The sequence below is a fragment of the Macaca mulatta genome, chromosome 4 (assembly GCF_049350105.2).
Source record: "Macaca mulatta isolate MMU2019108-1 chromosome 4, T2T-MMU8v2.0, whole genome shotgun sequence".
Taxonomy (NCBI): Eukaryota; Metazoa; Chordata; class Mammalia; order Primates; family Cercopithecidae; genus Macaca; species Macaca mulatta.
Window position 1 is genome coordinate 142,605,790 of NC_133409.1, and position 13,233 is coordinate 142,619,022.

Below are 13,233 nucleotides of genomic sequence, written 5' to 3' on the forward strand. Positions count from 1 at the left end.
TTCAGGAGCCAGGGCCTTGTGATGCCCTTGAAGACACATCCTGTGGGTGGCTGATTCCTGCTGCCTTGTAATGAACGTTCTAGCACTGGTTTTGTCTGCCCAGGATAACCCTGAGCCCCAAGTGCCTCCTTTCGGGACAACCCCAGCAGTCTTTGCTCCATTTGCCATCCATCCATCTAGTACCTTCCCATTAAGTACCTAAGGAACTCATGAAGTGTAAAGTGAGCAAGCCTGAACTGAACCAAGGTAAACTACCCCTGTTGCTTACAATGGGAGCAAACCTATATTCAGCACTTGTTATGGGCTAGGTGCTATTCAAAGTAATTTGCACATTTTAACTCTTTTAATCATCTCAACTACCTGTGAGGTAGGTACTATTTTTATTCCTGTTTTACAGATGAGGAGACTGAGGCATGTTGAGTGACATGCCCTAGGAAAGCTAGGACTTGCACCTAGACAATCTTGCATGAGAATCTGGGACTTCAACCACCATCCTATACTGTTTCCCTTAGTTATTGTTTACTGGCATATGGCCCAATTTTGGTAGTATTAAAGTAATTAAAGTAATCAGGCATGTTTTGCTCTTGTGTTTTTATACAAATTTTCCAATCGCTATAAACAGAATAACAGTGTATCCAGTTCTACACAGGTTATTTCATTTGTCTAAAACTCATGGGGCTCACAATGCTACAGTTATGCTACATTTACTTTATTCAGTCTTCACCATCTTGTAGTGAATATTGTTGTTAAGATATTTATTCTGTACTCAAGCTTTGGACTTCACCCTGCATTTAGTTGTTATTTCCTTTTGCATTTTTATTGCTGTTGAAGCTCCGTTGTTTGTCAGGTGTGCGTGTTCTGCTAAATTAATCCCATTACCTTTCTACTTTACCACAGGTTATCATTGCCCTTTCAGAAAAGCATCGTTCACACATTCCTTATAGAAACTCCATGATGACCAGTGTCCTACGAGACAGTTTGGGAGGGAACTGCATGACAACTATGATTGCAACACTCTCCTTGGAGAAGAGGAATCTCGATGTATGTTGGCTCTTCTTTCTGGAGATCTTAATCTAGGTTTTTACTGCTAGCTGGTGAGACAGAGTTGAGGATCTTGGGTGGGTTTCTACCTTTTCAGCTGGGTTGAGTTATGCCTTCAGAGGGCAGTACCCTACAGAGTTCACAGCTGTGGGCTATTTGTCATTGTTATAATAACCCCATTTGAGAATTGACTTCACATAGCACAGGATAGTTTGAAGAAGCCTCATACACAGATTTTGGAAGGCCTACTGATGGGTTGGCTATGTCACCCAAGGAAATGGGAAAGCTGACCCATCCGCTTCTCTTGCTTGATTTTGCCCCAATGACTAAGAGCTGGATACCTTGGAGATATCTCTGAGATGTGTCCCTAGAAATGTTGCTGAGTGAAGCAACTGCGATGCTTTGGCAGGAGCCAGCTACTGAATGGCTCTTCTGGGTTGCTTTAGAGCCAGCTGATGTTTCATGTTTGGGATCCAGACACTCCCCAGAGGAGGAAACAAAGCCAAGACTTTGATTGTAAGATGCCTTGACCAGCCTCTCTTTTTGACCTGTTATGAATCTTTATTTTGTGATCTTTCATGTGTGTGGATTATGGCTCTTGCTATGATTATGATTCATATATGTGGTTCTGGTCTAAGTGATCAACAACTGAAAACACATACTCTACCAGCTGCCATTTAGGACCTTGTGATCTCTCACTTTTTGGCATTGGTAATTTTATTAAGCCAAAATAAAATTTAGTTAAAAAATAATGTTCTAGAGCAGGAGTCCCTGACCCCCAAGCTGTGGACCAGTACGAGGTCTGTGGCCTATTAGAAGCTGAGCCGGGCACCAGGAGGTGAGTGGTGGTGGAGCCAGCAATACTGCCTAGGCTCCACCTCCTGTCAGATCAGTGGTGCCATTAGATTCTCATAGGAGTGTGAACCCAATTGTGAACTGCACATGCAAGGGATCTAGGTTGTGTGCTCCTTATAAGAATCTAATGCCTGGTGATCTGAGTTGGAACAGTTTCATCCTGAAACCACACCACCTGCGCCCTCTGTCCGTGAAAAAATTTCTACCACAAAACCAGTCCCTTGTGCCAAAAGTTGGGGACTGCTGTTCTAGAGCAAAGCTTCCTAATTTAGGGGCATAGTTCCTCGTTGTGAGTTTTATACACATCACTTTTTAGGTATGTATCTTTTTTCTGTGAATAAAAATTAAGCTTTCTCTAGAGAGAGATCTCTGTATGCCATAATATTTTAAGAAGTTACTTTGCTTTCTTAGGAGTCTATATCTACCTGCAGATTTGCACAGCGAGTGGCACTCATAAAGAATGAAGCTGTTCTTAATGAAGAAATTGATCCCAGATTGGTAAGCACCTTTTAACTATATTAAAAAATATATTGAAGTATGTCAAAGATTAGCTAAAACTTGTAGGTGCACTTACTCTGTACTGGGAATGTTCTAAGTAGTGGAAACATATTAACTCATTTAATCCTCTAAATAACCTATAAGTAGATGCTATCTGTATCTCCACCTTAAAGATGACAAAACCGAGATAAAAAGATGTTTGATAACTTGCTCAGAGTCATAGTGCTAATAAGTAGCAGAGTCGGCCTTCACACCCAGGCAGTCTAACTCAAGAGCCACTGCTCTTCCTACTTGCAGCTTCCCATTGCTTCCCGTCAAAGACGTGCAGAGAATCCTAAGGACTCATACAACAGAATCACACATGATTACATTTATATGAATAACTTAACCTTTGAAAATACATCAGTTTAACTATCGAGAGACAATAATAGTACATCTGTGTGTGTGTGTGTGTGTGTGTGTGTGTGTGTGTGTGTGTGTGTGTGTGTGTATGTAGAGACAGAGTCTCGCTCTGTAGCCCAGGCTGGAGTGCTGGAGTGCAGTGGCATGATCTCGGCTCACTGCAACCTCCAACTCTTAAGTTGGAGCAATTCTCCTGCCTCAGCCTCCCGAGTAGCTGGGATTACAGGCACAAGCCACCACACCTGGCTAATTTCTTTTGTATTTTAGTAGAGACGGGGTTTCACCACATTGCCCAGGCTGGTCTCGAACTCCTGAGCTCAGGCAGTCCACCTGCCTTGGCCTCCCAAAGTGCTAGGATTACAGGCGTGAGCCACCATCCCAGGCCAATAATAGTCCATCTTATATAAAAGCTCATAAAGAAAGAAAAGTCCTAATAGCCATTCAGTAGAACCGTATTTTACATACTCGTTCTGTCCCTTGTTCTAGTGTTTTTTAAAATTCATTATTGGCTTGATCCGTCAAACTTCTAGTTTTATAACAGTAAATCCTGCTTTATCAAAAAACTATTTTTAAGCAAAAAAAATTTACATGGTAATAATTTAGCTTATCATAAATGCAGATATTTTCTATTCTCTATTTTGTTAGTTTTCTGTAAATGAAATGCAACACTGAATCAATTTATGCCAACACTGAAAATGTTAAAATAAAATATCTCAATTATATCAAATTCCATAATTAAGATTATACTATTTTTCAAATCGCTCAGCTTTTCTTATTTCTCTGGAAAATAAGCTGGTATGGGCTTAGTAATCTGCATTGTAAAAAAAATGTGAAATCTTTTTTTTTTTTTTGAGACGGAGTCTCGCTCTGTCGCCAAGGCTGGAGTGTAGTATCGTGCTCTCGGCTCACTGCAAGCTCCGCCTCCCAGGTTCACGCCATTCTCCTGCCTCAGCCTCCCGAGTAGCTGGGACTACAGGTGCCTGCCACCACGCCCGGTTAATTTTTTGTACTTTTAGTGAGATGGGGTTTCACCATGTTAGCCAGGATAGTCTCAATCTCCTGACCTCGTGATCCGCCCACCTCGGCCTCCCAAAGTGCTGGGATTACAGGCATCAGCCACCACGCCTGACCAAAAAATGTGAAATCTTACCAGCAGTGCTTCATTTATAAATTTCTAAAATAAAAAAAAAAAAGATCAAATTAATTGTTACCCATATTAATTACTACTTCCCCTTGATTGTCCTTTCTCCTCTTTCTCCCCATGGAACGACAGAGGGGAAGGAGGACAAAGGAATAAGGAGTGTATCTGCTTTGTTCTGCTTGCCTCAGAAAGCACCAAGCTCCTCTGATGGAGTTCTCTTCTGGAGAAACCAATGGGTGAGGCAGCATCGATTTCAGCATAGGCCCTGGTCAGGTATCAGCATCACACAGTGTTCCTGCTGGGGAAAGGAGACAGAATGCAAAGGCATGATTCAGGCGGAACTGAACTCCTAGGTGGATTTTGTTGCTGTCCCTACCCTTCTACCTTCCAGTAGTCCTATAGCATTACAATGCCGAATGAGAAAGAGAGTTAACAAAGTGACTAGCCCAAGGCAAAAACTAGTTCAGAATTTACGGAAAATAAACATATTAGACATTGGAGGGTTTTATTGGTTTGTTTTTTGTTTTTTTTGTTTTGTTTTGTTTTGTTTTGTTTTTTTGCATTTGGCTAGAGGCTTTTCTTTGAAGGAATGTGAAGAATTTGAAAAAAAGGTAAACATTATTATGTGTTTGATATAGGTCTGTGAGAGATATGAAGAAAAGAGAAATGAGGAATCAAAAGCTAATAGCTGATAATTGATTGAACAAATGTTGAGGTCTTCCTGGTGCAGACTAATCTGGTAATTGACAAGTGCTGTTTCCTGGTCTCTTTTATAATTGCTTCTAAAAACTGACATTACTGTCAGTCATTTTATGTACAGAGCTTGTCTGAGGCACAAGTGACAGTTGAGAATTTGTCCTGCAAACCACTCAAGACCAAACTTGGGTGGCATTTCCTATATCTTACTTTCAAAATTTAATGGCAAATATGAAGCCAGCCGATAAGGATTTGCCCTGCTTTCTTTAAAAGTTTTGGTACCTCAGGCCGGGCGCAGTGGCTCACGCCTGTAATCCCAGCACTTTGGGAGGCTGAAGCAGGTGGATCACCTGAGGTCAGGAGTTTGAAACCAGCTGGATCAACATGGAGAAACCCCGTCTCTACTAAAAATACAAAAAATTAGCCTGGCGTGGTGGTGCATGCCTGTAATCCCAGCTACTCGGGAGGCTGAGGCAGGAGAATTGCTTGAACCCAGGAGGTAGAGGTTACAGTGAGCCAAGATTGCGCCATTGTGCTCCAGCCTGGGCAATAAGAGCGAAATTCCATCTCAAAAATAACCAAACCAAACCAAACAAAGCAAAAAAAGTATTGGTACCTCAGAGAGACAAGGTGGTAAAAGAACTATGAGCAAGGTCAGAGCCTGTGGTGACTGGGCATGAGCTCAAATCTCCTAAGGATGTCTCTAATGCCAGGGTTCCTTCAGTAATTGGATGGGAGGCATAACTGTAGTAATCTCAAAACCAAAAACACTTGGCTTAGTTTTGAGATTTTTATTCAATAAGACAGGAGAATAATTTGTTATTAGATTTGACTTAAATGCCTTAGTAAAAATAGAAAATATGACATCAATATTAGTTTAATAGAGAAGGGTGCCAATGTAGTTACTGTCTAAGGATTTTCATTCTGTGTAGATTGATGATCCTAAGAATATTTTTTAAAAAGAAGCAAACAAAACCCACATGAGCCTGTACATTTCAGTAAAATTCTAGGAGCACGACATGTTCAAAATACTCAATATCATGTTCTTTGGGACTTCTGGTCCTGTTGATATGGTCCAAATAATCTGAAACTCACCTATATACCCAAGCATCTTTGAAATACATATGTAAGGTTGAAAGGAAGTAAGGGAATTTTCCAGAGCCCAGAAACTAAGCTGAGGCTGCAGTTGTCCTGGAGTGGAGATGTAAAGGAGGTTGTAGCAAAGGAATAGAGATCAAAGCCCTGGGATGTTGCAAGATGGGTGCTGAACCTGACATCCTCTCTTTTCCCCAACACAAAACCAGTGAAAGGGAGAATTAGAAAAACAAAACAAAACAAAACAAAAACAATCTATCCACTAGCATATGGAGATGTCAGGTAAGCTTGTCCACTTTAGACTGGTCTATAGGTAGAACAAAAAGTAGTTTCTCTGAAAACTACTCTGAAAAATGTGAAACCCTAGCTCTGCCTCACGTAGGTTTGAAGTTCAAATTTACATAACCCCTGTAGTCTGACAATCCCCAAGCAAAAGAAGTTAGAAAATGAGTAAAGCGGGCCGGGTGCAGTGGCTCATACCTGTAATCCCAGCCCTTTGGAAGGCCAAGTGGGTGGATCATCTGAGGTCAGGTGCATGGCCAACATGGTGACACCTTGTCTCTACTAAAAATACAGAAATTAGCTGGGTGTGGTGGTGGGCGCTAGTAATTCCAGCTACTCAGGAGGCTGAGGCAGGAAAATCGCTTGAACCTGGGATGCGGAGGTTGCAGTGAGCTGAGATGTGCCAACCTGGGTGACAAGACAAGAGCAAAACTCTGTGTTAAAAAAAAAAAAAAAAAAAAAAAAGTAAAGCTACTAAGAGAGAGAAAGGAAGGAAGGACAGACCAGATCCTATGGTGTTTTTCTTTCAAGTTTTGAGTAATACCAAATATTCCAGAAAGGATAAAAGCTGGATCAAGCCTGCTAATTTTTGTTTTAGGAATTTTGCATTATGATAGGAAGATTATTAATATGACACAGTATCACGAACTAGTTGGGTTTATTTTGGGAATTCAAGGTAATCTGTCACTAGAAAATATATCAATGTATAGTGTAAGAAAAAAATGAGAAAAGTTAAAAGCAAATTTAAGATAATGGTAATGGGGAATTCATTTGGGGAAGACTATATAGGGGTGAGGTCTTCAGACAGGTCTATAATGTTCTATTTCTTAAGTACAGGGTACATGGATGTTCACTTAAGCTAAGTAGTGGGTACAAGGTATTCTTTTATATTGCTTTATATGCCTGAGATTGTTTATACTAAAATACTAATCACATGAATTAATATGATTCATCACATTCAGAGTTTAAAGACAGAAATTATATTATTTCATCCCTAGTTGCAGAAAAAGTGTTTGAGCACATTAAACATTCAACCATACTTTGAAAACATCATTTTAAAGGTGAAATGTTAGAAGAAATAAGACAGGAATGTCTTAAGAATTGAACTTGGAAGTCCTAGCTAGGAGAATGAGACAATAACAAGAAATAAAATGTATAAGAATTAGAAAAGAAGAAAAGCATCTGTCATTACTTGCAGACAATTTTATTGCTTACATAGAACATCCAAGACTATTTAATTATAATAGAATGCTCGAAGTTTCAGAAAATTATTTGGTACGTAATCCATACATAAAAATGAGTTGCCTTCCTATGTGCCAGAAGCCAACAGTTAGAATATATAATTTTACAAAAATTATATTTACAGTATCAACAAAAACTTTTAAATTCCTGATAGAAAATATAATTAAAGACATGTAAGGTATTTATAAAGAAAATTATAAATCCTTATTGAAAGGAATCAGTGGAAAGCTATACCATGTTTATGGATGGGATAATTTAATATCATTAATTTGATGTCTGACCAAATTAACCTTTTAATTGAATGTAATAATTCCAGTTAAAATTTGAGGAGAACCTTTGGTAGAATTTGACAAGTTGGATCTAAAATTTACATGGAAGAGCAAATGGCCAAGAATAGCCAAGTCTATTTTGGATAAGAACAGGATGAAACGGGCTTATCTAGATGCCAACTTTCTTAAGATTTAGTAATTAAATCAGTGTGGTATTGCCATATATAGTAAAATAAACAAATGTGTTTAACCAATAACCCAGAAATAGACACATTTATATGTATAAACATATTATATAATATAATTATAATAGCAAATCTTGTATGGTTAGCCATTTAAAATAAATTAAAATTTGATCCCTATTTCATACCTTATACACCTAAATGTGAAAATTGAACCTTTAACACTTTTTTTTTTTTTTTTTTTTTTTTGAGACGGAGTCTTGCTCTGTCGCCCAAGCTGGAGTGCAGTGGCGCGATCCTGGCTCACTGCAAGCTCCGCCTCCTGGGTTCACGCCATTCTCCTGCCCCAGCCTCCCGAGTAGCTGGGACTACAGGCGCCCGCCACTGCGCCCGGCTCATTTTTTTTGTATTTTTAGTAGAGACGGGGTTTCACCGTGGTCTCGATCTCCTGACCTTGTGATCCGCCCGCCTCGGCCTCCCAAAGTGCTGGGATTACAGGCGTGAGCCACCGCGCCCGGCCACCTTTAACACTTTTAAAAGATCATATAAGAATATATTCCTACAATTTGGGATAAGATAGATTTTCTTTCAAATGACACAAAAGTACAACCCATAAAGGAAGAAGGTGCTAATTAGATTATATTGAAATTCAGAACTTTCATTTAACAAAAAGAACACTGCAAAGTGAAAAACATGACATAGATTGAGAGAAAGCAGGTGCACTGCATAAAACTAACAAAGGATTCACATCCAGAATATAGAAAGAAGCTAGCAAATCAATAAGGAAAGGAAAAGCAAGTAAATGGAAACACGGACAAGAATGGGAATAAATAATTTTGAGCAAGGAAGAATCCAAACTGCCAATATACATATGCAAAATGATCAACTTCACAAATAATCACAAAAATGCAAATTAGAACCAAAATGAGATATCATTTTACACCTACCAGATTGGCAAAACGAAAGTACCTGTCAATATTACATACTGACAAAAATGTGGGCACAGGAACTTACATCTGTAGTTGATAGGAATGTAAATTTGTACTACTCTGAAGCGCAATTTAACAATATATAATAAAGGCAAGATACACATACTCTCCAGTCAGGAAATACTACTTCTAAAGTGCACACTATAGAGAAACTCTTGCATACGTGCTCAAAGAGATTCATAATGTTCATAGCAACACTGTTCGTAATAGCAAAAGTAAAAATCCTAAATGTTCATCAACAGGAGACAAATAGATTCTGATATATTCCTTTACTGAAATACTATATATCCATGAAAATTAATGAACTAGAGCCACATGAAGCAATATTAATAAGCTTAAAAACACAATGTGAAGGACAAGAACAAGTCACAATTACATGCAGTAATGTAACATTTACATAAAGTTTGCAAAATGATACAATACATTATTTATTAGTACATGCATACATATGGAGTAAATGTATGAAAACACACAGAGAAATCAGATCTCTTAAATGCAGTACAGTGATCACCCCAGGAAGGATGGAAGGGGGATACCAATAGGGAGTTCCAGTTACATCAGTAATGTTTTATTTGTTTTAAAAAAATTATAGAGGCCAGGCAAGGTGGCTCATGCCTGTAAACCCAGCACTTTGGGAGGCCAAGGTGGGCAGATCATGAGGTCAGGAGATCGAGACCATCCTGGCTAACATGGTGAAACCCTGTCTCTACTAAAAAAATACAAAAAATTAGCCTGGCATGGTGGCACACACTTGTAGTCCCAGCTACTCGGCTGAGGCAGGAGAATAGCTTGAAACTGGGAGGCGGAGGTTGCAGTGAGCCAAGATTGTACCACTGCACTCTAGCCTGGGTGATAGAGTGAGACTCTGTCTCAAAAAAAAAAAAAAAAAAAGTCTAGAACTATTTTGACAAAACGTTAAGATTTAACAAAGCTGACTTTTTATACCATTACCCATTTTCGTGTCCATAAAATCGTTCATAATTGTAAGAGCTGTATGTTCTCTGTCACCAAGTTAACCTTATTGAGAAGTTGACATTTGCTCTGCCTCTTTACCATTTGTAGATGATTAAACGCCTACAAAAGGAAATCCAGGAACTGAAGGATGAACTGGCCATGGTCACTGCGGAGCAGAGGACAGAGGCACTCACAGAAGCAGAGCTCCTTCAGTAAGCCTGCAGCCTTTTTTTTTTTTGTCTTTTTCTTTAACAGTGAAAGTTTGTGTTAACTTCTTTGTTGGCCCTAATGTTATGAATTCACCTCAAAGCATGAAGGTCTCCTGGGACAGTCTGAAATTGCATTTAGGCGCCAGTTAAGAGTGGCGGCTTTCCATGAAAAGCTGGATAAGGCTGGCACTGTTCTTGCCGCCTCAGCTTTGAGGAAGTAAAGAACAGAGCAAAGAGAGGATGGGAATATCCTTCTCATGCCAGCTAAAGAAAAGGAATTGTATAATAGTCATGCAATTTTAAAACACACACACCAAACACTCTTGAGCTGTGGGTCTCAGATCTGAAAGGAATTCAAGAGACATCCTTTGTATTAAACAGCATCTTACTACAAGCACCAATTTATCCCATGCCAAAGTAAGCTCTCTCCTTTAATAAATGGATGGCCCATATATTATAGCTCAAACACTCTAACTGGGAATGAAAGCAGGTATTCAGGGCTTTATACAACTGCGGCATCTTTCAGAGCCTTTAGATTTGCAGCCATATGGCATATCAGTGGTACAATGTGGCTCTCATTCTCTCTCTGATCACAGTGGGCTTTCTTGTTTCTGTGCTGCTTATTAAGCATGTATTGGGTAGTAAGAATGGGCCAGACTTTGAAGGCCGTGTCATTCTCTATTTCCAAATGAGAAATAGAGCTACATAGGACTTTTCTAAAGATATACTATAATTTCAGCTAACACTCCCTTAATGAAGAAAATTGTAAATAAGAAAGAGAATAAAAGTAATTGTCTTTAAACTATTTCATAGCTGCCCCTGAGGTAGGTCTAAAGCTTGAGAAGCCTCAGCAAGGTTTCTGTTATAGTCAAAGCTTTCACTCCTGTGAGATAGCGTTTCCTAATTCCAGAACACTGTATTTAATAATATGATAGGCCCCTAAGGCTTTTCTTGCAAGACTGCTTTGTGACATATTTGCAATTAAGGGGAAGCATATTGCCAAAAATTCAAGTTAAAAAAAAGTTTTATGTCGTTTCTTCAAACAACTTGGGATATCGTAGATATTGAGAACACTAACCTCAGACTATCTTCACTATGGTGCTCCTTTCCCCTCAAAGAAGGGAATTACCAATTATTGTCTTTGAAAAGGTCTCTTCAGAATTTTGATCTACAAGTCAGGATCCAGTCAAGAAAACAGAACCACTCTAGGCCTTTTAACAAAAGGAATTTAATATAGGAAATTGATTGCCAGGGGACAGTTTTGCTGAGAAACTAAACAGGAAATGAAGCAACACCCCAGAGATCAGTAACAGCAGGAGCCTCTATGCCCCTAGGATTGCAGGGACAATAGGAGAAGGTGATGATACCAGAACCTACGAGCAGGAGCTGACAGGCAGAAACTAGACCATACTGGGTGCTGTCTGACAGCAGCTGCAGCCATTGAAGAGCCACAGGTGCTAGTTGAGACACCATCCAAAGGGACATCCTTGGCTTCTCTCACATCCCCCTTTCAGTCTTCCACCAGTGCTTCCTGTTGGCTGAAGTTACCCAGAAGCCAGTTGCTAAAAAAGTCGAGGCATGTAGTTTCTTGTGATGCAGAGTCAAATAGGGGAAGGGGGAAACTGAGTCTAAAAGCAACATATTCAATCAGTACCAATGTTCACACCTATAATCTCAGCACTTTGGGAGGCTGAGGTGGATGGATCACCTGAGGTCAGGAGTTTGAGGCCAACCTGATCAACATGGAGAAACCCCGTCTCTACTAAAAATACACAATTAGCTGGGCGTGGTGGCACATGCCTGTAATCCAAGCTACTCAGGAGGCTGAGGCAGGAGAATCACTTGACCCAGGAGGCAGAGGTTACAGTGACCCAAGATCGCGCCATTGCACTCCAGCCTGGAGTGAAACTCCATCTCAAAAAAAGAAAAGAAAATCAGTACCAGTGTTTCTGCGAATTCCTGTGTATCCTGTATGTTTTTCAGGAGGCTTAGTTTAAGGGTAAGATTTTGAATGTGGTGGTTTCAGTATGTCAGACTAAGTGTGCTGCAGGTTCCCTCTATTGTACCAAATCTAGAGAATTATAGCACTGGGATAAACACATGGATCTCTCATCATACCTAAAAACAGGAAGCAGACTTCTTGATGGTCTAGAGATCTCAAGGAATTCCTGAGGGACTGAGAGGTGGGACTTGAGATGGGCAAGAGAAAAGGATAGACGAAGGCATGGGGGCAGCATAATAATGGCTTCACATCTGGAAGTGTGGAGCCCTGGAGCAAGAGAGGACTAGGAACAGCCAATGAGCATTTGGTAGAGCTGTTGTAGTGGGGGCAGTTTGTCCTGTGAACCCCTGAGCACTCCTCTTCTGCAGTGTTGAGGATGGAGAGACAGGGAAGGGCCCTAGGTAGCTGACAGAGCCCAGAGAAACTCTGAAGACCAGTTGCTGTCTTCAGCTCTATTTATCCATACCCTATTCTCACGAAAAATAAGAAGAAACGGTCGGGCGCGGTGGCTCATGCCTGTAATCCCAGCACTTTGGGAGGCCGAGGCAGGCGGATCATGAGGTCAGCAGATCCAGACCATGCTGGCTAACATGGTGAAACCCCGTCTCTACTAAAAATACAAAAAAATTAGCCGGGCCTGGTGATGGGCATCTGTAGTCCCAGATACTCAGGAGGCTGAAACAGGAGAATGGTGTCAACTCGGGAGGCGGAGCTTGTAGTGAGCCCAGATCGCGCCACTGCACTCCAGCCTGGGCGACAGAGCGAGACTCCGTCTCAAAAAAAAAAAAAAAAAAGAAAAAGAAAAATAAGAAGCAGCTCCAGCACCAGCAGCTGCTTCAGCCCCTCATCCCAGACCGGCTGCCCAAGCTGAGATACCTGAGAGTCCAGGAAAGATGAGCCCATGGTTCAGGAGTGGCTGGAATTAGAAATATGAGACCAAAAGTCTGAGAAGGGTAAGAACAAGAAGATTGTGTAATCCGCAGGGCCTTAGAACTAAACATTACCCAAGGTGATTAATATCTTTAGAGAAATAGAATATGGTATTACATCTATGAAACAAGAACAAGAGTTGACTTTTATGAAGCAAAATCAAGGGGAAATCTTGGAAATGAAAAAAAAAAAAAAAAAAAGCTGTTGTTGCTAAGAACTTAACAGATGGCTCAATAACAGGATACAAAAGCCGAGGAGCAAATTGGTGAGCTAGGACGATCAGGGCTAAGGATTTCTTCCAGAATATGAGATAAAAGGATAAAGGGATAGGTTAAAAGAAAAGTGTCATAGAGATTAGCTCTATATTTACCAATATCTGATGAATAGGTGTTGGTGAGAAGAAAATAGAGATGATGCAGAGGAGCCAACAGTTAAGAAATAATATC

General features: G+C 40.2%; 1 protein-coding gene and 1 long non-coding RNA gene across 12 annotated transcripts in view; one reads left to right on the plus strand and one right to left on the minus strand.

The window, feature by feature from the left end:
• The window catches only part of KIF6 (kinesin family member 6), a 389,626-nt gene that overhangs the window by 135,929 nt on the left and 240,464 nt on the right, over positions 1 to 13,233 (plus strand). For all 11 annotated transcript variants that reach the window (XM_015136288.3, XM_078000037.1, XM_078000038.1 and 8 more), the window contains 3 exons: positions 898 to 1,041; positions 2,308 to 2,394; positions 9,755 to 9,858. In XM_015136288.3, coding sequence (XP_014991774.2) covers positions 898 to 1,041; positions 2,308 to 2,394; positions 9,755 to 9,858 — 335 coding nt within the window. The remainder of the gene's footprint in view (positions 1 to 897; positions 1,042 to 2,307; positions 2,395 to 9,754; positions 9,859 to 13,233) is intronic.
• The window catches only part of LOC144340361 (uncharacterized), a 221,736-nt gene that overhangs the window by 116,184 nt on the left and 92,319 nt on the right, over positions 1 to 13,233 (minus strand). Inside the window, exon 2 of the long non-coding RNA XR_013416422.1 lies at positions 4,121 to 4,232. This is a non-coding gene — a long non-coding RNA (uncharacterized LOC144340361). The remainder of the gene's footprint in view (positions 1 to 4,120; positions 4,233 to 13,233) is intronic.